The sequence below is a fragment of the Aphanomyces astaci genome (assembly GCF_000520075.1).
Source record: "Aphanomyces astaci strain APO3 unplaced genomic scaffold supercont1.31, whole genome shotgun sequence".
In the NCBI taxonomy this organism is placed as follows: domain Eukaryota; phylum Oomycota; class Saprolegniomycetes; order Saprolegniales; family Verrucalvaceae; genus Aphanomyces; species Aphanomyces astaci.
Genome location: NW_009798294.1, coordinates 307,655 through 331,375, shown reverse-complemented (window position 1 = coordinate 331,375; position 23,721 = coordinate 307,655). Strand labels below are relative to the sequence as shown.

At 48.2% G+C, this 23,721-nt stretch overlaps 8 protein-coding genes and 1 pseudogene across 9 annotated transcripts; all 9 read right to left on the bottom strand.

Annotated features, from left to right (window-relative positions):
- Window positions 1-1,711: 1,711 nt before the first annotated feature.
- H257_10985 (hypothetical protein) lies at window positions 1,712-2,356 on the bottom strand (the record flags this gene model as incomplete). Its single annotated transcript, XM_009837749.1, has 1 exon — window positions 1,712-2,356. One exon carries the CDS (start codon window positions 2,354-2,356, stop codon window positions 1,712-1,714), a length of 645 nt encoding a protein of 214 aa, XP_009836051.1.
- Window positions 2,357-3,823: 1,467 nt separating this feature from the next.
- On the bottom strand, window positions 3,824-4,468 carry H257_10984 (hypothetical protein; the record flags this gene model as incomplete). The annotated part of the gene is made up of 1 exon (XM_009837748.1): window positions 3,824-4,468. One exon carries the CDS (start codon window positions 4,466-4,468, stop codon window positions 3,824-3,826), a length of 645 nt encoding a protein of 214 aa, XP_009836050.1.
- A 1,467-nt stretch (window positions 4,469-5,935) lies between these two features.
- H257_10983 (hypothetical protein) lies at window positions 5,936-6,580 on the bottom strand (the record flags this gene model as incomplete). The annotated part of the gene is made up of 1 exon (XM_009837747.1): window positions 5,936-6,580. One exon carries the CDS (start codon window positions 6,578-6,580, stop codon window positions 5,936-5,938), a length of 645 nt encoding a protein of 214 aa, XP_009836049.1.
- Window positions 6,581-8,047: 1,467 nt separating this feature from the next.
- On the bottom strand, window positions 8,048-8,692 carry H257_10982 (hypothetical protein; the record flags this gene model as incomplete). Its single annotated transcript, XM_009837746.1, has 1 exon — window positions 8,048-8,692. One exon carries the CDS (start codon window positions 8,690-8,692, stop codon window positions 8,048-8,050), a length of 645 nt encoding a protein of 214 aa, XP_009836048.1.
- A 1,467-nt stretch (window positions 8,693-10,159) lies between these two features.
- Window positions 10,160-10,804, bottom strand: H257_10981 (hypothetical protein; the record flags this gene model as incomplete). The annotated part of the gene is made up of 1 exon (XM_009837745.1): window positions 10,160-10,804. The coding sequence occupies one exon, from the start codon at window positions 10,802-10,804 to the stop codon at window positions 10,160-10,162; it is 645 nt and encodes a 214-aa protein (XP_009836047.1).
- A 1,467-nt stretch (window positions 10,805-12,271) lies between these two features.
- On the bottom strand, window positions 12,272-12,916 carry H257_10980 (hypothetical protein; the record flags this gene model as incomplete). Its single annotated transcript, XM_009837744.1, has 1 exon — window positions 12,272-12,916. One exon carries the CDS (start codon window positions 12,914-12,916, stop codon window positions 12,272-12,274), a length of 645 nt encoding a protein of 214 aa, XP_009836046.1.
- Window positions 12,917-14,383: 1,467 nt separating this feature from the next.
- On the bottom strand, window positions 14,384-15,028 carry H257_10979 (hypothetical protein; the record flags this gene model as incomplete). Its single annotated transcript, XM_009837743.1, has 1 exon — window positions 14,384-15,028. The coding sequence occupies one exon, from the start codon at window positions 15,026-15,028 to the stop codon at window positions 14,384-14,386; it is 645 nt and encodes a 214-aa protein (XP_009836045.1).
- Window positions 15,029-17,552: 2,524 nt separating this feature from the next.
- On the bottom strand, window positions 17,553-17,624 carry H257_10978 (annotated as a pseudogene). Its single transcript has one exon. The product of its transcript is annotated as a tRNA-OTHER (tRNA).
- A 3,419-nt stretch (window positions 17,625-21,043) lies between these two features.
- Window positions 21,044-22,247, bottom strand: H257_10977 (hypothetical protein; the record flags this gene model as incomplete). Its single annotated transcript, XM_009837742.1, has 2 exons — window positions 21,044-21,150; window positions 22,004-22,247. The coding sequence occupies 2 exons, from the start codon at window positions 22,245-22,247 to the stop codon at window positions 21,044-21,046; spliced, it is 351 nt and encodes a 116-aa protein (XP_009836044.1).
- Window positions 22,248-23,721: the final 1,474 nt, after the last annotated feature.

The following is a 23,721-nucleotide window of genomic DNA, read 5'->3' as shown; positions in this document are numbered from 1 at the left end:
GTAAACATAATGATTTAACGTCAACCTTTCATTGATTACTGTTAACTGAAATAACAGACGTTTTATAGTAAAACGTCTCCTCCTGACGATGGCCGATCTGTAGTCTTAAAATGACTTGCACCATATTAGGGGATGACTGTAGTACAAAAAGATGCAATGGCTTTACATGTCATACCGGTACTACAGCACGTACTGCTAAAGGTGCCAAGTTGCGGATACTCTAAGAAGCCGAATACCCTATTCAACACTAGCACAAATTTGGTTTGTACTGCTTGTTATTGAAGTAGTTGTTTCAAGTTACAGTACTGACATTTGTCGAAACAGAGCTTTGGAGTGAGACCATGACTGCTGGTGAATCAGGTACTGTATGCTCACTCCTTGATAGATCCGTTGACTGATGCAGTGAAGAATATACTGGAAGTCGATTAACGTTACTATAAAGCCGTGTATTCCATTGTAAAAAAGTGTCGACCGGCGGTGCTCCAGTATGTTTTTCATTGGCAGTTTGATGATGATGCAACTCAGAAACTCAGGTATGCGGCATGTCATGCTTTGGACAGTCAACCTGATAATGGAATCAGACGAACGAATGGGCCCAACATGAACAACATACCAAACCCTGCACGGCATGCATACGTACTACATGGCGTTTACAGGAAGTAAGCTGCACCGATACTTTACAATCCCAGCATTTTAATTTCTAGGCGATAACACGTTGCAACTTACTGTAAGTATCTTGTGCGATGCAAAGTGTCCTCTCAAAGTTGATGATTTCCTGTACTCCGTATCACATTCTGTGTCTTTTTGGACACCTCTTGAATACTCTGAACAGTAAAATAGATACTACTATGGTCATTCGGCCCATCCATCAATGGTCGGTCACGTTATCCGTGAAATTTGGCGTCCATATTTAGGGCGGGTCTGGAAACGGTTTAAGGCATAATTTTATGGGGTGGTATTAACCAGACCAGCCAGCCCTTATTCATATCGTCGATAGTAAAACGAGCAAATTTAGTGTCGCACTAAAAGAAAAGACGCTAATGGTGCGTCTGGTAAGTGCTTGCATGCAGTAGCGGTTTGTTCTACATACACGACGATGAGTCGGAGCAAAGTCAAGCACTGCATAACAAGCTAGGACGTTATTCATTGTTTGGACACTAATGCTATGAGTGTACTTGGTGTTCATAATTGGACACCACATTTCACAAAACGTGTAGGTTTACAGATTTTTAGGACTGGTTTATGTTCATCAAATGGGACGAATCAAGCTCCTTAGGGCATGTTCGATGTAGATATTTTTAGCAAATGAAAAAGTGGTACTGACAATATTCTAGCGGTGTCTTATGCGCGAAGCGCCATTCATAACTCCTGCCAGCACACTAGCGAAGCAGCGTGTTTTGTATACCACATGTGATGCCTTTCTATGACTACCAGAGCAATTGGGCATCGTGGTACACACCCCAAACACCCAATACTGCACGAAATTCATCCGCACTAATTATCAATCACAAACAAGGTACAGTACTTCGAGGTATACCAGCGCAAGCATGCCGAGAAAGTCGATAAGTACTACCGGGTAGAACTAATGCAACGTTATCTTAACGAACTCACTTTCGATATGGTGCGCCTATACCATAAGTCAATCGAACATACACGAAGAGAACATCACATTATCTCGGTTATCGTCGACGTCACATCAATGTACTGCCATTTACGCGGCTGGGCACTTGCTGCTGATAAAGATGTCGGCGCAGTTCCAGAAATGTTCTTGGCCCCACGTGCTAGCGCCCCAGTTGTTCCAGCCGGTGTAGTGCCAGCGCAGCACACAATGCGACTCGCCTTCGCAGGTCACGCCGGGAGGTAGGACGTACGTCAAGTCGAAGAAGTCGCCGGGGGTGACATTGTACTTGGCGGCTCCGCTCGGCTGCACCAACGGTTGAAAGCATGCTTCGGTTTCGACATCTTTGGGGTCATTGAGCTTGCAAAGGCCGATCTCAAAGAAGCCCTTGTGGTTGGCAGTGAGCTGGACCTTGAGATTCATGGCGGCCCCGGGCGCGTAGCACGCCCCCGTCACGTTCGCGCCGTACTGGGGAAACCGACCGTAAGTGCCGCCGGTTTCGTGGGCGCGGGGTGAAGCTTGGGTGAACGGGTCCCCGCAAATGCCATATTGGCCGTCCTTGGTGGCGCCCACCCCACCAGCATTGAGGCTGTTGTCGCTCCAGTTGGGGGGGACAAATGGGGCATACTTGGGAAGCTTCCCAATGTAGCCGCGGTGGGGAGGGGTCACCAAGCGACCGTGGCCTTCCACGGCGACGGGGGCAAGGGCGAGGGCGGCAAAGGCAGCGATGGTCTTCATTGGATTGTGGTGGTGGTGCGCAGAGAGCGAATTCAGAAATGAACATGGTGGTGATGCCTCACGGTTTTGTGTCGATACAGAGCTTTGGAGTGAGACCATGACTGCTGGTGAATCAGGTACTGTATGCTCACTCCTTGATAGATCCGTTGACTGATGCAGTGAAGAATATACTGGAAGTCGATTAACGTTACTATAAAGCCGTGTATTCCATTGTAAAAAAGTGTCGACCGGCGGTGCTCCAGTATGTTTTTCATTGGCAGTTTGATGATGATGCAACTCAGAAACTCAGGTATGCGGCATGTCATGCTTTGGACAGTCAACCTGATAATGGAATCAGACGAACGAATGGGCCCAACATGAACAACATACCAAACCCTGCACGGCATGCATACGTACTACATGGCGTTTACAGGAAGTAAGCTGCACCGATACTTTACAATCCCAGCATTTTAATTTCTAGGCGATAACACGTTGCAACTTACTGTAAGTATCTTGTGCGATGCAAAGTGTCCTCTCAAAGTTGATGATTTCCTGTACTCCGTATCACATTCTGTGTCTTTTTGGACACCTCTTGAATACTCTGAACAGTAAAATAGATACTACTATGGTCATTCGGCCCATCCATCAATGGTCGGTCACGTTATCCGTGAAATTTGGCGTCCATATTTAGGGCGGGTCTGGAAACGGTTTAAGGCATAATTTTATGGGGTGGTATTAACCAGACCAGCCAGCCCTTATTCATATCGTCGATAGTAAAACGAGCAAATTTAGTGTCGCACTAAAAGAAAAGACGCTAATGGTGCGTCTGGTAAGTGCTTGCATGCAGTAGCGGTTTGTTCTACATACACGACGATGAGTCGGAGCAAAGTCAAGCACTGCATAACAAGCTAGGACGTTATTCATTGTTTGGACACTAATGCTATGAGTGTACTTGGTGTTCATAATTGGACACCACATTTCACAAAACGTGTAGGTTTACAGATTTTTAGGACTGGTTTATGTTCATCAAATGGGACGAATCAAGCTCCTTAGGGCATGTTCGATGTAGATATTTTTAGCAAATGAAAAAGTGGTACTGACAATATTCTAGCGGTGTCTTATGCGCGAAGCGCCATTCATAACTCCTGCCAGCACACTAGCGAAGCAGCGTGTTTTGTATACCACATGTGATGCCTTTCTATGACTACCAGAGCAATTGGGCATCGTGGTACACACCCCAAACACCCAATACTGCACGAAATTCATCCGCACTAATTATCAATCACAAACAAGGTACAGTACTTCGAGGTATACCAGCGCAAGCATGCCGAGAAAGTCGATAAGTACTACCGGGTAGAACTAATGCAACGTTATCTTAACGAACTCACTTTCGATATGGTGCGCCTATACCATAAGTCAATCGAACATACACGAAGAGAACATCACATTATCTCGGTTATCGTCGACGTCACATCAATGTACTGCCATTTACGCGGCTGGGCACTTGCTGCTGATAAAGATGTCGGCGCAGTTCCAGAAATGTTCTTGGCCCCACGTGCTAGCGCCCCAGTTGTTCCAGCCGGTGTAGTGCCAGCGCAGCACACAATGCGACTCGCCTTCGCAGGTCACGCCGGGAGGTAGGACGTACGTCAAGTCGAAGAAGTCGCCGGGGGTGACATTGTACTTGGCGGCTCCGCTCGGCTGCACCAACGGTTGAAAGCATGCTTCGGTTTCGACATCTTTGGGGTCATTGAGCTTGCAAAGGCCGATCTCAAAGAAGCCCTTGTGGTTGGCAGTGAGCTGGACCTTGAGATTCATGGCGGCCCCGGGCGCGTAGCACGCCCCCGTCACGTTCGCGCCGTACTGGGGAAACCGACCGTAAGTGCCGCCGGTTTCGTGGGCGCGGGGTGAAGCTTGGGTGAACGGGTCCCCGCAAATGCCATATTGGCCGTCCTTGGTGGCGCCCACCCCACCAGCATTGAGGCTGTTGTCGCTCCAGTTGGGGGGGACAAATGGGGCATACTTGGGAAGCTTCCCAATGTAGCCGCGGTGGGGAGGGGTCACCAAGCGACCGTGGCCTTCCACGGCGACGGGGGCAAGGGCGAGGGCGGCAAAGGCAGCGATGGTCTTCATTGGATTGTGGTGGTGGTGCGCAGAGAGCGAATTCAGAAATGAACATGGTGGTGATGCCTCACGGTTTTGTGTCGATACAGAGCTTTGGAGTGAGACCATGACTGCTGGTGAATCAGGTACTGTATGCTCACTCCTTGATAGATCCGTTGACTGATGCAGTGAAGAATATACTGGAAGTCGATTAACGTTACTATAAAGCCGTGTATTCCATTGTAAAAAAGTGTCGACCGGCGGTGCTCCAGTATGTTTTTCATTGGCAGTTTGATGATGATGCAACTCAGAAACTCAGGTATGCGGCATGTCATGCTTTGGACAGTCAACCTGATAATGGAATCAGACGAACGAATGGGCCCAACATGAACAACATACCAAACCCTGCACGGCATGCATACGTACTACATGGCGTTTACAGGAAGTAAGCTGCACCGATACTTTACAATCCCAGCATTTTAATTTCTAGGCGATAACACGTTGCAACTTACTGTAAGTATCTTGTGCGATGCAAAGTGTCCTCTCAAAGTTGATGATTTCCTGTACTCCGTATCACATTCTGTGTCTTTTTGGACACCTCTTGAATACTCTGAACAGTAAAATAGATACTACTATGGTCATTCGGCCCATCCATCAATGGTCGGTCACGTTATCCGTGAAATTTGGCGTCCATATTTAGGGCGGGTCTGGAAACGGTTTAAGGCATAATTTTATGGGGTGGTATTAACCAGACCAGCCAGCCCTTATTCATATCGTCGATAGTAAAACGAGCAAATTTAGTGTCGCACTAAAAGAAAAGACGCTAATGGTGCGTCTGGTAAGTGCTTGCATGCAGTAGCGGTTTGTTCTACATACACGACGATGAGTCGGAGCAAAGTCAAGCACTGCATAACAAGCTAGGACGTTATTCATTGTTTGGACACTAATGCTATGAGTGTACTTGGTGTTCATAATTGGACACCACATTTCACAAAACGTGTAGGTTTACAGATTTTTAGGACTGGTTTATGTTCATCAAATGGGACGAATCAAGCTCCTTAGGGCATGTTCGATGTAGATATTTTTAGCAAATGAAAAAGTGGTACTGACAATATTCTAGCGGTGTCTTATGCGCGAAGCGCCATTCATAACTCCTGCCAGCACACTAGCGAAGCAGCGTGTTTTGTATACCACATGTGATGCCTTTCTATGACTACCAGAGCAATTGGGCATCGTGGTACACACCCCAAACACCCAATACTGCACGAAATTCATCCGCACTAATTATCAATCACAAACAAGGTACAGTACTTCGAGGTATACCAGCGCAAGCATGCCGAGAAAGTCGATAAGTACTACCGGGTAGAACTAATGCAACGTTATCTTAACGAACTCACTTTCGATATGGTGCGCCTATACCATAAGTCAATCGAACATACACGAAGAGAACATCACATTATCTCGGTTATCGTCGACGTCACATCAATGTACTGCCATTTACGCGGCTGGGCACTTGCTGCTGATAAAGATGTCGGCGCAGTTCCAGAAATGTTCTTGGCCCCACGTGCTAGCGCCCCAGTTGTTCCAGCCGGTGTAGTGCCAGCGCAGCACACAATGCGACTCGCCTTCGCAGGTCACGCCGGGAGGTAGGACGTACGTCAAGTCGAAGAAGTCGCCGGGGGTGACATTGTACTTGGCGGCTCCGCTCGGCTGCACCAACGGTTGAAAGCATGCTTCGGTTTCGACATCTTTGGGGTCATTGAGCTTGCAAAGGCCGATCTCAAAGAAGCCCTTGTGGTTGGCAGTGAGCTGGACCTTGAGATTCATGGCGGCCCCGGGCGCGTAGCACGCCCCCGTCACGTTCGCGCCGTACTGGGGAAACCGACCGTAAGTGCCGCCGGTTTCGTGGGCGCGGGGTGAAGCTTGGGTGAACGGGTCCCCGCAAATGCCATATTGGCCGTCCTTGGTGGCGCCCACCCCACCAGCATTGAGGCTGTTGTCGCTCCAGTTGGGGGGGACAAATGGGGCATACTTGGGAAGCTTCCCAATGTAGCCGCGGTGGGGAGGGGTCACCAAGCGACCGTGGCCTTCCACGGCGACGGGGGCAAGGGCGAGGGCGGCAAAGGCAGCGATGGTCTTCATTGGATTGTGGTGGTGGTGCGCAGAGAGCGAATTCAGAAATGAACATGGTGGTGATGCCTCACGGTTTTGTGTCGATACAGAGCTTTGGAGTGAGACCATGACTGCTGGTGAATCAGGTACTGTATGCTCACTCCTTGATAGATCCGTTGACTGATGCAGTGAAGAATATACTGGAAGTCGATTAACGTTACTATAAAGCCGTGTATTCCATTGTAAAAAAGTGTCGACCGGCGGTGCTCCAGTATGTTTTTCATTGGCAGTTTGATGATGATGCAACTCAGAAACTCAGGTATGCGGCATGTCATGCTTTGGACAGTCAACCTGATAATGGAATCAGACGAACGAATGGGCCCAACATGAACAACATACCAAACCCTGCACGGCATGCATACGTACTACATGGCGTTTACAGGAAGTAAGCTGCACCGATACTTTACAATCCCAGCATTTTAATTTCTAGGCGATAACACGTTGCAACTTACTGTAAGTATCTTGTGCGATGCAAAGTGTCCTCTCAAAGTTGATGATTTCCTGTACTCCGTATCACATTCTGTGTCTTTTTGGACACCTCTTGAATACTCTGAACAGTAAAATAGATACTACTATGGTCATTCGGCCCATCCATCAATGGTCGGTCACGTTATCCGTGAAATTTGGCGTCCATATTTAGGGCGGGTCTGGAAACGGTTTAAGGCATAATTTTATGGGGTGGTATTAACCAGACCAGCCAGCCCTTATTCATATCGTCGATAGTAAAACGAGCAAATTTAGTGTCGCACTAAAAGAAAAGACGCTAATGGTGCGTCTGGTAAGTGCTTGCATGCAGTAGCGGTTTGTTCTACATACACGACGATGAGTCGGAGCAAAGTCAAGCACTGCATAACAAGCTAGGACGTTATTCATTGTTTGGACACTAATGCTATGAGTGTACTTGGTGTTCATAATTGGACACCACATTTCACAAAACGTGTAGGTTTACAGATTTTTAGGACTGGTTTATGTTCATCAAATGGGACGAATCAAGCTCCTTAGGGCATGTTCGATGTAGATATTTTTAGCAAATGAAAAAGTGGTACTGACAATATTCTAGCGGTGTCTTATGCGCGAAGCGCCATTCATAACTCCTGCCAGCACACTAGCGAAGCAGCGTGTTTTGTATACCACATGTGATGCCTTTCTATGACTACCAGAGCAATTGGGCATCGTGGTACACACCCCAAACACCCAATACTGCACGAAATTCATCCGCACTAATTATCAATCACAAACAAGGTACAGTACTTCGAGGTATACCAGCGCAAGCATGCCGAGAAAGTCGATAAGTACTACCGGGTAGAACTAATGCAACGTTATCTTAACGAACTCACTTTCGATATGGTGCGCCTATACCATAAGTCAATCGAACATACACGAAGAGAACATCACATTATCTCGGTTATCGTCGACGTCACATCAATGTACTGCCATTTACGCGGCTGGGCACTTGCTGCTGATAAAGATGTCGGCGCAGTTCCAGAAATGTTCTTGGCCCCACGTGCTAGCGCCCCAGTTGTTCCAGCCGGTGTAGTGCCAGCGCAGCACACAATGCGACTCGCCTTCGCAGGTCACGCCGGGAGGTAGGACGTACGTCAAGTCGAAGAAGTCGCCGGGGGTGACATTGTACTTGGCGGCTCCGCTCGGCTGCACCAACGGTTGAAAGCATGCTTCGGTTTCGACATCTTTGGGGTCATTGAGCTTGCAAAGGCCGATCTCAAAGAAGCCCTTGTGGTTGGCAGTGAGCTGGACCTTGAGATTCATGGCGGCCCCGGGCGCGTAGCACGCCCCCGTCACGTTCGCGCCGTACTGGGGAAACCGACCGTAAGTGCCGCCGGTTTCGTGGGCGCGGGGTGAAGCTTGGGTGAACGGGTCCCCGCAAATGCCATATTGGCCGTCCTTGGTGGCGCCCACCCCACCAGCATTGAGGCTGTTGTCGCTCCAGTTGGGGGGGACAAATGGGGCATACTTGGGAAGCTTCCCAATGTAGCCGCGGTGGGGAGGGGTCACCAAGCGACCGTGGCCTTCCACGGCGACGGGGGCAAGGGCGAGGGCGGCAAAGGCAGCGATGGTCTTCATTGGATTGTGGTGGTGGTGCGCAGAGAGCGAATTCAGAAATGAACATGGTGGTGATGCCTCACGGTTTTGTGTCGATACAGAGCTTTGGAGTGAGACCATGACTGCTGGTGAATCAGGTACTGTATGCTCACTCCTTGATAGATCCGTTGACTGATGCAGTGAAGAATATACTGGAAGTCGATTAACGTTACTATAAAGCCGTGTATTCCATTGTAAAAAAGTGTCGACCGGCGGTGCTCCAGTATGTTTTTCATTGGCAGTTTGATGATGATGCAACTCAGAAACTCAGGTATGCGGCATGTCATGCTTTGGACAGTCAACCTGATAATGGAATCAGACGAACGAATGGGCCCAACATGAACAACATACCAAACCCTGCACGGCATGCATACGTACTACATGGCGTTTACAGGAAGTAAGCTGCACCGATACTTTACAATCCCAGCATTTTAATTTCTAGGCGATAACACGTTGCAACTTACTGTAAGTATCTTGTGCGATGCAAAGTGTCCTCTCAAAGTTGATGATTTCCTGTACTCCGTATCACATTCTGTGTCTTTTTGGACACCTCTTGAATACTCTGAACAGTAAAATAGATACTACTATGGTCATTCGGCCCATCCATCAATGGTCGGTCACGTTATCCGTGAAATTTGGCGTCCATATTTAGGGCGGGTCTGGAAACGGTTTAAGGCATAATTTTATGGGGTGGTATTAACCAGACCAGCCAGCCCTTATTCATATCGTCGATAGTAAAACGAGCAAATTTAGTGTCGCACTAAAAGAAAAGACGCTAATGGTGCGTCTGGTAAGTGCTTGCATGCAGTAGCGGTTTGTTCTACATACACGACGATGAGTCGGAGCAAAGTCAAGCACTGCATAACAAGCTAGGACGTTATTCATTGTTTGGACACTAATGCTATGAGTGTACTTGGTGTTCATAATTGGACACCACATTTCACAAAACGTGTAGGTTTACAGATTTTTAGGACTGGTTTATGTTCATCAAATGGGACGAATCAAGCTCCTTAGGGCATGTTCGATGTAGATATTTTTAGCAAATGAAAAAGTGGTACTGACAATATTCTAGCGGTGTCTTATGCGCGAAGCGCCATTCATAACTCCTGCCAGCACACTAGCGAAGCAGCGTGTTTTGTATACCACATGTGATGCCTTTCTATGACTACCAGAGCAATTGGGCATCGTGGTACACACCCCAAACACCCAATACTGCACGAAATTCATCCGCACTAATTATCAATCACAAACAAGGTACAGTACTTCGAGGTATACCAGCGCAAGCATGCCGAGAAAGTCGATAAGTACTACCGGGTAGAACTAATGCAACGTTATCTTAACGAACTCACTTTCGATATGGTGCGCCTATACCATAAGTCAATCGAACATACACGAAGAGAACATCACATTATCTCGGTTATCGTCGACGTCACATCAATGTACTGCCATTTACGCGGCTGGGCACTTGCTGCTGATAAAGATGTCGGCGCAGTTCCAGAAATGTTCTTGGCCCCACGTGCTAGCGCCCCAGTTGTTCCAGCCGGTGTAGTGCCAGCGCAGCACACAATGCGACTCGCCTTCGCAGGTCACGCCGGGAGGTAGGACGTACGTCAAGTCGAAGAAGTCGCCGGGGGTGACATTGTACTTGGCGGCTCCGCTCGGCTGCACCAACGGTTGAAAGCATGCTTCGGTTTCGACATCTTTGGGGTCATTGAGCTTGCAAAGGCCGATCTCAAAGAAGCCCTTGTGGTTGGCAGTGAGCTGGACCTTGAGATTCATGGCGGCCCCGGGCGCGTAGCACGCCCCCGTCACGTTCGCGCCGTACTGGGGAAACCGACCGTAAGTGCCGCCGGTTTCGTGGGCGCGGGGTGAAGCTTGGGTGAACGGGTCCCCGCAAATGCCATATTGGCCGTCCTTGGTGGCGCCCACCCCACCAGCATTGAGGCTGTTGTCGCTCCAGTTGGGGGGGACAAATGGGGCATACTTGGGAAGCTTCCCAATGTAGCCGCGGTGGGGAGGGGTCACCAAGCGACCGTGGCCTTCCACGGCGACGGGGGCAAGGGCGAGGGCGGCAAAGGCAGCGATGGTCTTCATTGGATTGTGGTGGTGGTGCGCAGAGAGCGAATTCAGAAATGAACATGGTGGTGATGCCTCACGGTTTTGTGTCGATACAGAGCTTTGGAGTGAGACCATGACTGCTGGTGAATCAGGTACTGTATGCTCACTCCTTGATAGATCCGTTGACTGATGCAGTGAAGAATATACTGGAAGTCGATTAACGTTACTATAAAGCCGTGTATTCCATTGTAAAAAAGTGTCGACCGGCGGTGCTCCAGTATGTTTTTCATTGGCAGTTTGATGATGATGCAACTCAGAAACTCAGGTATGCGGCATGTCATGCTTTGGACAGTCAACCTGATAATGGAATCAGACGAACGAATGGGCCCAACATGAACAACATACCAAACCCTGCACGGCATGCATACGTACTACATGGCGTTTACAGGAAGTAAGCTGCACCGATACTTTACAATCCCAGCATTTTAATTTCTAGGCGATAACACGTTGCAACTTACTGTAAGTATCTTGTGCGATGCAAAGTGTCCTCTCAAAGTTGATGATTTCCTGTACTCCGTATCACATTCTGTGTCTTTTTGGACACCTCTTGAATACTCTGAACAGTAAAATAGATACTACTATGGTCATTCGGCCCATCCATCAATGGTCGGTCACGTTATCCGTGAAATTTGGCGTCCATATTTAGGGCGGGTCTGGAAACGGTTTAAGGCATAATTTTATGGGGTGGTATTAACCAGACCAGCCAGCCCTTATTCATATCGTCGATAGTAAAACGAGCAAATTTAGTGTCGCACTAAAAGAAAAGACGCTAATGGTGCGTCTGGTAAGTGCTTGCATGCAGTAGCGGTTTGTTCTACATACACGACGATGAGTCGGAGCAAAGTCAAGCACTGCATAACAAGCTAGGACGTTATTCATTGTTTGGACACTAATGCTATGAGTGTACTTGGTGTTCATAATTGGACACCACATTTCACAAAACGTGTAGGTTTACAGATTTTTAGGACTGGTTTATGTTCATCAAATGGGACGAATCAAGCTCCTTAGGGCATGTTCGATGTAGATATTTTTAGCAAATGAAAAAGTGGTACTGACAATATTCTAGCGGTGTCTTATGCGCGAAGCGCCATTCATAACTCCTGCCAGCACACTAGCGAAGCAGCGTGTTTTGTATACCACATGTGATGCCTTTCTATGACTACCAGAGCAATTGGGCATCGTGGTACACACCCCAAACACCCAATACTGCACGAAATTCATCCGCACTAATTATCAATCACAAACAAGGTACAGTACTTCGAGGTATACCAGCGCAAGCATGCCGAGAAAGTCGATAAGTACTACCGGGTAGAACTAATGCAACGTTATCTTAACGAACTCACTTTCGATATGGTGCGCCTATACCATAAGTCAATCGAACATACACGAAGAGAACATCACATTATCTCGGTTATCGTCGACGTCACATCAATGTACTGCCATTTACGCGGCTGGGCACTTGCTGCTGATAAAGATGTCGGCGCAGTTCCAGAAATGTTCTTGGCCCCACGTGCTAGCGCCCCAGTTGTTCCAGCCGGTGTAGTGCCAGCGCAGCACACAATGCGACTCGCCTTCGCAGGTCACGCCGGGAGGTAGGACGTACGTCAAGTCGAAGAAGTCGCCGGGGGTGACATTGTACTTGGCGGCTCCGCTCGGCTGCACCAACGGTTGAAAGCATGCTTCGGTTTCGACATCTTTGGGGTCATTGAGCTTGCAAAGGCCGATCTCAAAGAAGCCCTTGTGGTTGGCAGTGAGCTGGACCTTGAGATTCATGGCGGCCCCGGGCGCGTAGCACGCCCCCGTCACGTTCGCGCCGTACTGGGGAAACCGACCGTAAGTGCCGCCGGTTTCGTGGGCGCGGGGTGAAGCTTGGGTGAACGGGTCCCCGCAAATGCCATATTGGCCGTCCTTGGTGGCGCCCACCCCACCAGCATTGAGGCTGTTGTCGCTCCAGTTGGGGGGGACAAATGGGGCATACTTGGGAAGCTTCCCAATGTAGCCGCGGTGGGGAGGGGTCACCAAGCGACCGTGGCCTTCCACGGCGACGGGGGCAAGGGCGAGGGCGGCAAAGGCAGCGATGGTCTTCATTGGATTGTGGTGGTGGTGCGCAGAGAGCGAATTCAGAAATGAACATGGTGGTGATGCCTCACGGTTTTGTGTCGATACAGAGCTTTGGAGTGAGACCATGACTGCTGGTGAATCAGGTACTGTATGCTCACTCCTTGATAGATCCGTTGACTGATGCAGTGAAGAATATACTGGAAGTCGATTAACGTTACTATAAAGCCGTGTATTCCATTGTAAAAAAGTGTCGACCGGCGGTGCTCCAGTATGTTTTTCATTGGCAGTTTGATGATGATGCAACTCAGAAACTCAGGTATGCGGCATGTCATGCTTTGGACAGTCAACCTGATAATGGAATCAGACGAACGAATGGGCCCAACATGAACAACATACCAAACCCTGCACGGCATGCATACGTACTACATGGCGTTTACAGGAAGTAAGCTGCACCGATACTTTACAATCCCAGCATTTTAATTTCTAGGCGATAACACGTTGCAACTTACTGTAAGTATCTTGTGCGATGCAAAGTGTCCTCTCAAAGTTGATGATTTCCTGTACTCCGTATCACATTCTGTGTCTTTTTGGACACCTCTTGAATACTCTGAACAGTAAAATAGATACTACTATGGTCATTCGGCCCATCCATCAATGGTCGGTCACGTTATCCGTGAAATTTGGCGTCCATATTTAGGGCGGGTCTGGAAACGGTTTAAGGCATAATTTTATGGGGTGGTATTAACCAGACCAGCCAGCCCTTATTCATATCGTCGATAGTAAAACGAGCAAATTTAGTGTCGCACTAAAAGAAAAGACGCTAATGGTGCGTCTGGTAAGTGCTTGCATGCAGTAGCGGTTTGTTCTACATACACGACGATGAGTCGGAGCAAAGTCAAGCACTGCATAACAAGCTAGGACGTTATTCATTGTTTGGACACTAATGCTATGAGTGTACTTGGTGTTCATAATTGGACACCACATTTCACAAAACGTGTAGGTTTACAGATTTTTAGGACTGGTTTATGTTCATCAAATGGGACGAATCAAGCTCCTTAGGGCATGTTCGATGTAGATATTTTTAGCAAATGAAAAAGTGGTACTGACAATATTCTAGCGGTGTCTTATGCGCGAAGCGCCATTCATAACTCCTGCCAGCACACTAGCGAAGCAGCGTGTTTTGTATACCACATGTGATGCCTTTCTATGACTACCAGAGCAATTGGGCATCGTGGTACACACCCCAAACACCCAATACTGCACGAAATTCATCCGCACTAATTATCAATCACAAACAAGGTACAGTACTTCGAGGTATACCAGCGCAAGCATGCCGAGAAAGTCGATAAGTACTACCGGGTAGAACTAATGCAACGTTATCTTAACGAACTCACTTTCGATATGGTGCGCCTATACCATAAGTCAATCGAACATACACGAAGAGAACATCACATTATCTCGGTTATCGTCGACGTCACATCAATGTACTGCCATTTACGCGGCTGGGCACTTGCTGCTGATAAAGATGTCGGCGCAGTTCCAGAAATGTTCTTGGCCCCACGTGCTAGCGCCCCAGTTGTTCCAGCCGGTGTAGTGCCAGCGCAGCACACAATGCGACTCGCCTTCGCAGGTCACGCCGGGAGGTAGGACGTACGTCAAGTCGAAGAAGTCGCCGGGGGTGACATTGTACTTGGCGGCTCCGCTCGGCTGCACCAACGGTTGAAAGCATGCTTCGGTTTCGACATCTTTGGGGTCATTGAGCTTGCAAAGGCCGATCTCAAAGAAGCCCTTGTGGTTGGCAGTGAGCTGGACCTTGAGATTCATGGCGGCCCCGGGCGCGTAGCACGCCCCCGTCACGTTCGCGCCGTACTGGGGAAACCGACCGTAAGTGCCGCCGGTTTCGTGGGCGCGGGGTGAAGCTTGGGTGAACGGGTCCCCGCAAATGCCATATTGGCCGTCCTTGGTGGCGCCCACCCCACCAGCATTGAGGCTGTTGTCGCTCCAGTTGGGGGGGACAAATGGGGCATACTTGGGAAGCTTCCCAATGTAGCCGCGGTGGGGAGGGGTCACCAAGCGACCGTGGCCTTCCACGGCGACGGGGGCAAGGGCGAGGGCGGCAAAGGCAGCGATGGTCTTCATTGGATTGTGGTGGTGGTGCGCAGAGAGCGAATTCAGAAATGAACATGGTGGTGATGCCTCACGGTTTTGTGTCGATACAGAGCTTTGGAGTGAGACCATGACTGCTGGTGAATCAGGTACTGTATGCTCACTCCTTGATAGATCCGTTGACTGATGCAGTGAAGAATATACTGGAAGTCGATTAACGTTACTATAAAGCCGTGTATTCCATTGTAAAAAAGTGTCGACCGGCGGTGCTCCAGTATGTTTTTCATTGGCAGTTTGATGATGATGCAACTCAGAAACTCAGGTATGCGGCATGTCATGCTTTGGACAGTCAACCTGATAATGGAATCAGACGAACGAATGGGCCCAACATGAACAACATACCAAACCCTGCACGGCATGCATACGTACTACATGGCGTTTACAGGAAGTAAGCTGCACCGATACTTTACAATCCCAGCATTTTAATTTCTAGGCGATAACACGTTGCAACTTACTGTAAGTATCTTGTGCGATGCAAAGTGTCCTCTCAAAGTTGATGATTTCCTGTACTCCGTATCACATTCTGTGTCTTTTTGGACACCTCTTGAATACTCTGAACAGTAAAATAGATACTACTATGGTCATTCGGCCCATCCATCAATGGTCCGAATGACCATAGTAGTATGAGAGGGCCACTGAGGATGGACTACCTCTTTGGTGAATTGTGGACGAAGTCGAGGTAGTGGTACTCCATCTGTCTGGCGATGAGTTCCTTGGCCAGGCGGCGGCGGATGAGCCATCGACGTCTTAGGAAGGCAATCACGATGGCCTTTCTCATTCCGAAATGCTCTCAATTTAACGCGCACTGTCAATATCGTCAAAATATTCTACTCATGAGTAGAAAATTATTTCTTGTGGTTTTCACGATATTTCTGATAAAATTATGGAATATAACTTGGTCAAGAAATCCAGACACCCCAAATTGAAGTCGCTGAGATTCTTGAATATTTTGCAAAATTATCGCAATATTTCTCAATATCCAGACGGGCCTAAACGATTTCTAAACACGTTGCAACTTTAACGCTAGCATCTTGTGAGATGCAAAGTGTCAGAAGTTACCAGAACAATTTCCTCTCAAAAGTTGACTATTTACTGTACATTCTGTGTCTTTTTGGGCACCTCTTGACTGTGAATACTCTGAACTGTACAGTGTTTGCCAGAAAAACTCGACGAAAGTAACACTCGTGAATAAAATAAATTTTTCGAAACTTGAGGATTGTAACAATCGATCCAATTGGATAAAATTGACTGCATTAATTAAAGATTGTGCTCAGCTGTGATTGGCTCAATTCAATTTGAAATTTGAAACTTGGACGTCCAATGTCAAAATGGCATTTGACGAACGGCAGCGCCAGCCACCATGCAGCAGCGGCGTTACACGAACTCTGAGCGCAAGGTGCTCCTTATGAAGTTTCATGCGTCCGTCCTCAACGACAACCAGTTTAGCCAACAGCACGCCATCCCTCGAGGTACGTGGAAAGGATGGCGAGCGAAAGAAGCGAAGATTCTGGCCAGCCGCTGCCATGGCCACTTAGCAACACTGGGCGGCCAGGGGCGGAAGTCATTGTTTCCTTTCAAGGACGACCTCCTGGGGTATATGCGTGACCGACGTACCAAAGAGAAGTATCTCCGGGTGTTCCACCTCATCCTGTGGATCAAACGCAACCACCGACCATGGCTTCTTCAGTACATCGAGTCCAAGGCTACGAGTCCCTCGGACACCTTCTCCGCAGTTTTTGTAAGCGACACCGATTCTCCCACCGCGTTCCATGCTACAACAAGGTCCGCCAGGTTGTTCTCGACGACGTGTGGGCTGGGTATGTCGTGAACTTCTGGACCTAGTACGAGACCTACGACAAGTCACACATCTACAATGCGGACGAAACAGGTGCGATTATCTAAAGTCATCTCTCCATTGAGAACGTATGCAGTATGAGTCTACTTTGACATGCCGCCAGGCAAGACGCTGGTCGAGGTTCGAAAGTCGTCCAAGGTGGACAAGAAGAACAAGCACTCAGAGCGCATTTCCGTGGTGTTGACAGTCAGGGCCGATGGCTTCAAGCTTCCACTGCTGTTCATCATCAAAGGGCAGCCAGGTGGTCTGTTGGAGAAGACGGAACTGTCGTCCTACGACCCGACTCATGTCTATGCTGTGCAGGCAAACGCTTGGATGGATGAACGTGTGTGGAACATCTACCTCGAGCGTTTGTTTGCACAGCATGTCCAAGATGCCTCCGTTCTTCTGGTGGACAATCTGGAATGCCACGTTTCCGAGGGTTCCTACGACAAGACGGCAGAGGCAATGTTCAGCGTGATCGAGCCGCTCCCCCAAAACTCAACGAGCAGGTGTCAGCCGCTCGATGTCGGTGTTATGGGCCCGTTCAAGGCTATGCTGAAGACGTAGTGGTTGCTTGAGGACACAGACAGCGCTGATGAGAACATGACGGCTGAACAAGTGTTAATGTTTGTAGTAATTTGAATTTTGAAGAAAAAAGTTCGACGCGCCCGGGAATTGAACCCGGGGCTCACTCAAGTCACACAACGAGTGTTACCACTGCGCTATCGCGTCGAACGCTTACCTTGAACTTTTGTATTAGTTTAATTGGCTTATTTTAGGCCAATCAAAGAAGTCGACCTCAGATTCGTCGTGACATGATCTTTATATTTTTCAGTCGTCCGCGTCGACGAGTTGTACCACTCTACATACAAAGTCCCATATTGAAGGCAGTGCTACTTGCGTCGAGTTTTTCTGGAAAACACTGTACTCCGGAGTACAAGTACTATTAATACGTAGTAAATCTATCTCTTACTGTACGTAGAATGTTTACAATATCTGTTCATAAAGGTACTGTGAGTATTATATTGTATCTAAACCTTAGAGCACCTGCACCGGCCCAGTAAATTTGACCCCATTATCCGGATAACTTGTTCGGATACGCGAGTTACTGGCTCCATTAACACTAAGGGCAAATTTTACTGGCCTCGTTTTGGTTTCGCACCGCAGTCAGTAAAGCAGATTGATTGCACTTGCTTCGTAATGGATTCGGCTGCATGGGACTCCGAGAGCAAAAGTAGTGGCGATGTTGACGTTGTCATCGCCATAGTGCTGCGTGGGTTAGTCGTCGCAGCGCAGAAGAAGGAAGTATGTAACAGAGGCTCCAACAAGGTCAAACGGCCAAACATTGACCGCAAGCGTGCTCAGTACAACCTACTGCTGCGTGCAGACTACTTTGATTCCGTGCCTACGTACGACGACAGCCACTTCCGACGGCGCTTTCGAATGCGGAATAGTCTCTTCCTGCAAATTGCGAACGATCTGCCACACCAGGACCCTTATTTTCAACAGAGAAACCCGATGTCACAGGTGTATATAATATATAACCAGCAGATATTCATATAAAATTGGTGATATAGCGCGCCAAGGTATTTCAACTTTGCAAAAGGTTGCTGCATGCGTCCGATACCTAGCGACAGGTTGCTCGATAGACGACCTGGACGACAGGTATTTTAGATATTTAGCTACAAATATAATTACACAAATTCAAAAGTAATAGAACTTGAATTCACAGTCAACCGTTTGTTAGATATAGAATTGGAGAGAGCACCATGCGTCAAGCCGTGAGCCAATTCTTCTCGGGAATTCAGTCGATTTATAAGGGCAGCAGCCTACGCGAGCCTAATGAATCAGACTGCCAAAGGCTATTGCGCGACGCTCAACGTGTTGGTTGGCCTGGAATGCTGGGGTCTCTCGACTGCTCTCATTACGCAGGAAAAATTGTCCGAAGGCGTGGGCTAGGCAATTTCAAGGTGCCAAAGGCCGACCGCCAGTAATATTGGAGGCTATGTCCGACATGCGAGGACGCATTTAGCATGCGTACTTTGGCATGCCTGGAGCAAACAACGATATCAACGTCTTGGTCAGTTCAAACGTATTTCATGCTTCGATTGGAGGTGCAATAATAAATTTTTCAAGTTAATGATAAAATATTTAAACTAGGCAATAATAGGATGGCGTCCTCAAGTGCGATACAACATAAATGGAAACACCTACAAGGGCACCAAATTGGCTCGTGGATGGAATGCACCCTCCATACTCTGTCTTTGTAAAAACGATACCCAATGCGATGTCGCTCCGGGAGAAAGCATTCCAGAAAGCCCAGGAGTCACACCGCAAGGACGTTGAACGCATGTTTGGCATGCTGCAGGCTCGTTGGCACGTGCTAACACGACCATGTGAGTTGTGGGATAGTTCTGCTATGCATCACGTCGTGATAACGTGCTGTGTATTACACAACATGGTCATTGATGACGAAATGGAAAAACGACGACAGTTGTGATCTTAAATTTTGAAATGACCTCCAACCCGACGATCCTTTTGTGGCGACTGGCGGGATCGAACATGCGACATTGCAGAGTCGCATTCGCGCGTTTGTCAAGCTTACGGACGGTGTATCTCATACGAAGCTCCTCCACAATTTAGTTGAACACCGCTGGAATTTGTTCGGTGATCTTTCGTACGAATAAAATAAGAAGAAATGAATTTTGAATGAATTTTTGATTACACAGTAGCAAACATTCGGATGAGCAGTAGTAGTACAGGAAACGACGGGATGCAAGGCCTACCGAAGATTTATTGGTGTAATGGTGGACAACATCCAATCATATTTGAATGAATAGATACAATTTGATGATTGGCGGAATTAAAATACTTCCCGCCAGTTTCAATACAAAACAAATTCTCCACGACAAGCACAATTAAAAATGAGACGACGGGGGTATCCAATATCAACGAAGCTCCGAGCGTGGGGAATGCTGGAAACCATGTCCGACTACAAGGTGTCCGCAGCACTGGACGTTCCGCGACGTACGTTGCGCAATTGGATGTCCCAAAGACACGAGAACTTAAAAATATGAAGCTTGAGCCTGGTGGAAGATACGAGGTCTTTCCAAACCCGCCAGGACTCATCGAGTTCATAAACTATGTCCGTGACAACGAGCGCGCCCTCACGACTACGCATCTCATCCTGTGGATCAAGGCCAACCAGCGTGAGTGGTTGAACAACTACCTCGCCACCAAGCAACAGTCGACGTCATATGACTCTCTCCTCCGCCTGCTCTAGCGCTTCTGCGATCGTCACGGCTTCTCCCGTCAGCGTCCCACCAAGAACAAGGTCAAGCAAGCCGATCTTGCGGAGGTGCAGAGCGACTTCGCCGCGGAGTTCCACCGCGAGTACATTGCGTATGGCAAGGAGTGCGTGTACAATGTTGATGAAACTGGCATCTTTTATGACATGCCGCCGCGCTACATTTGGGCGGTGCGAGGCGGAGGCTCCAAAATCTCGAGGGGGGAGAAGCATTCGCTTCGCATGACGGCGGTCCTCACGGTACGAGCTGATGGCACCAAGCTGCCCATCCTCTTCATCATGAACGAGGTGCCTGGCGGTCGCACCGACAGCGGCGAGCTCAGCACGTTCCCTCCCGGCCATCTCTACGCGGTTCAGGAGCTTGCCTGGATTGACAAGCGTGTATGGGCCACGTACCTTCGGGATGTCCTCGGCGAAGCGATCGAGGAGCCGTCAGTCGTGCTGCTGGACAATTTCGAGTCACATGTGTCGGGTGAGTCGTACAACATCATGTACGCGGAGATAGGTGCCCACCTGTGTGCGTTGCCACCGAACGCGACGTCCGTGTGTCAAACCCCTTGACGTTGGGGTGATGGCGCCGTTTAAGCGCAACCTTCGTAACTTGTGGCTGCTCGAAGACATCATTGTTGGTGATGATGATGACCCATTTTCGCCTACCTCGCGACAAAAGCGCATGGCATTGGTGAAGCGCTCGATTGCAGCATGGGGCCTTGTGTCGAGCCAAGAGATTCGCCGCAGTTTCGAGAAAGCTCTCCGTCACTGAAGGATGTCCAATAATTTTAGCGTTAATTAAATTTCCACTGAAATTATTTAAGTTATCTTCATTCTTGTAACAGGATTTAGATTAATGTACACTGCCCGGGAATTGAACCCGGGCCCCTTCCTCTATCTCTTTGATGCCGTCGCCCTTAACCATTAAGCTACCGCGCCAAACGCTTACGCACGCTTGGACTGGAATCATCCATCCATTCATATATTTTGTGTAGGACACCTTCGTAAACCGATTACCTGGTTCTTTACATCCTATATTGTTGTCGTTTGCAGCCATATCGGTGGGAAATCATACTACACAATATAATTACCTGTAATAAAATTAATTGACGTCAGTCAGCGTGAATAAAAATTTCAAAATTGCGCACTGATTGGCTCAAAACGAAACGTAACTCGAAGTTTGCAATCCATTCAAATGATCCAAATCACGTAGGACTCGAAGACAAAGTAGGCCTTGCATTCCGTCGTTCCCTGTACCGTCCTTCGGGGCAATTAATCTCGCTGCTGCATACGTGATGGACAACGCCACAACGGTTGAGCCCTTGACATGGAAGCATCCATACCACGACAGTCACGGAAAGAACCGTTTGCATTCAATACATAATCTTATAATGCAGTATGTATGAAAAATTTGCACCTGGATTTGTGGAGAGACCAAGGACGACTGTGCGTGTTCCTCCACCAATGTCCCATTCTCCATGGCGTCCTAACACCATTTGGTCACAACATATAGCGACATGTAACTGACGTACAAGACGACGTGGGCGCTTGCTGCCCAATTCGATCATTGCGTTTTCCGCGCGGCGCACATCCGCTTGAGCTCGCATCAATGCCTCTTTACGTTTGAGCGAAAAAAACAGTTTCGCATCCGAATTGGAACTGTAAACAGTGTCGCATCCAAAGCGCGTTGGGCGATTGCATTTTTGGCTACCATTGCAGCAACAAGATCCGCATGCATCTTAGCAGTATTTATAACATCTCATTCGATATAAAATAAATATCATACAAATATAATAATATAGATATATATTACCCAGTTGCGCAAGTTTTGCCCGTTTTGACCCAATTGGTCGCTTCTCCTGCGCAAGTGCGATTGCACTTGGTGCTGTTAAAACACTCGATGGTACCGCGGCCATCCCAGGCCCATCACTAGCAACATTGGATGCACGCTGCCATTTCGGCTGGTCCTTGAGGATTTCCCAGCAATGAACCAATTTAAATGGTGTTTGCTTCTTGTTCCACTTTTGGGCTTTGAAATACTCATCCGCGTCGGCCATGTACTGCTCGGTGTTGTATCCAGAGCGAACGATCGATGTCGATAGTTTGAGCGCCGACGCGAATGCAGCAACTTGTTTGTTGATTGTATCTCTCCAGTGAATATAATGACCATCACCAGTTCTATAGTATTGCAATTGTTACACTTGCCTTCATGTACCAGTAGCAAATTAGCTTATCATGCACTATACCTCTGTGTGCATTCAGGACTACTGTTGTAGGCTGCAGCTACTCGGGTGTAGAAATGACTTGCAGTTTGATGTTTCCGACGATAGGATCGAGGGAGGCAATCAGCCATGCGTGACACAGCTGCACCTTCTCATGTGGGGTTAAGTTCCGGAAGAGTTCCTTCATTCCTTGTTTTGCTTGGAAAGGGAAACAAAGCCACGAATCGATGGAGTCGTAGATGAATATGATTGGTCAGTTGACTTACTGGAGTACAGTACTCCAACAAAAATTCCAACAAATTTACTGGAATATTTTTTGGAGTAGTGGAGTCCAGTAACATTTTTACTGGCTATTGGTACCGGTGCGAACGATTTTTTTGGAATTCCAGTAAATCGCCCAATAAAATTATCGGGATCTGAGAACTGCTGGTACCGGTGCAGATGCTCTTAGTATGTGGCTAATTCTACTAACGTGATCGACCATTGATCGGCCAAATGACCATCGACCGGCCAAGGTGTTTCGTCCAATTGAAATTAATACGATATTTCATTGGACAAAATAAATCCTTGTGATAAGTTTTACCTTTATAATGTGATGAAGGCAAAAAATTCAATTTTAAAGAGGTTTTCAGCTTTGAATTTGAAATGACGCCAAGAACGTCCTACACGCAGGAGGCGATGGACGTGGCTGTCCGAGCTGTGCTCAACAAGACACACAATCTTTTGACCGCTGCCGAGGCACATGGTATACCCCAACGTACACTACGCACCCATGTCGCCAAGGCAATCACGGGCGACAACCGACCGACGGCGATGGGCAGGCCGCCTGTCCTGCCGAAGGAGTTCGAAGACGACTTGGCTACTTGGATTGTCGCAATGGAACACGAAGGGGTACCCGTTGGCTGTCGTCAGATCGTCGACAAGGCAACCGAGATACTTCAAGTGGTACATGATGCACCACGTGACACCAAGCTTACGAGCGGTTGGTACAAAAGATTCCTCGAACGCAATCAAGATCTTAAGATTGCGAAAGCACGAACTCTGAGTAAACCGCGAAACGGTGTCGACAACGATACCGTGGTGGAGTTCTTTCACCAGCTTGCTCATTCCATGTCACTTGTTGACATGGATCCATCACGGGTCTTCAACATGGACGAGACAAGTTTTTCGCCGTCCAAGACGTCAAGGAAGGTGGTTGTCCAGCGCACGACCAAGAATGTTTACGTTCAAGAAGCGACAACCTCAGCCCACGTCACGATTGTCGCATATGTCGCTGCCAACGGGACCAAGATTTCACCGTTGTTCGTTG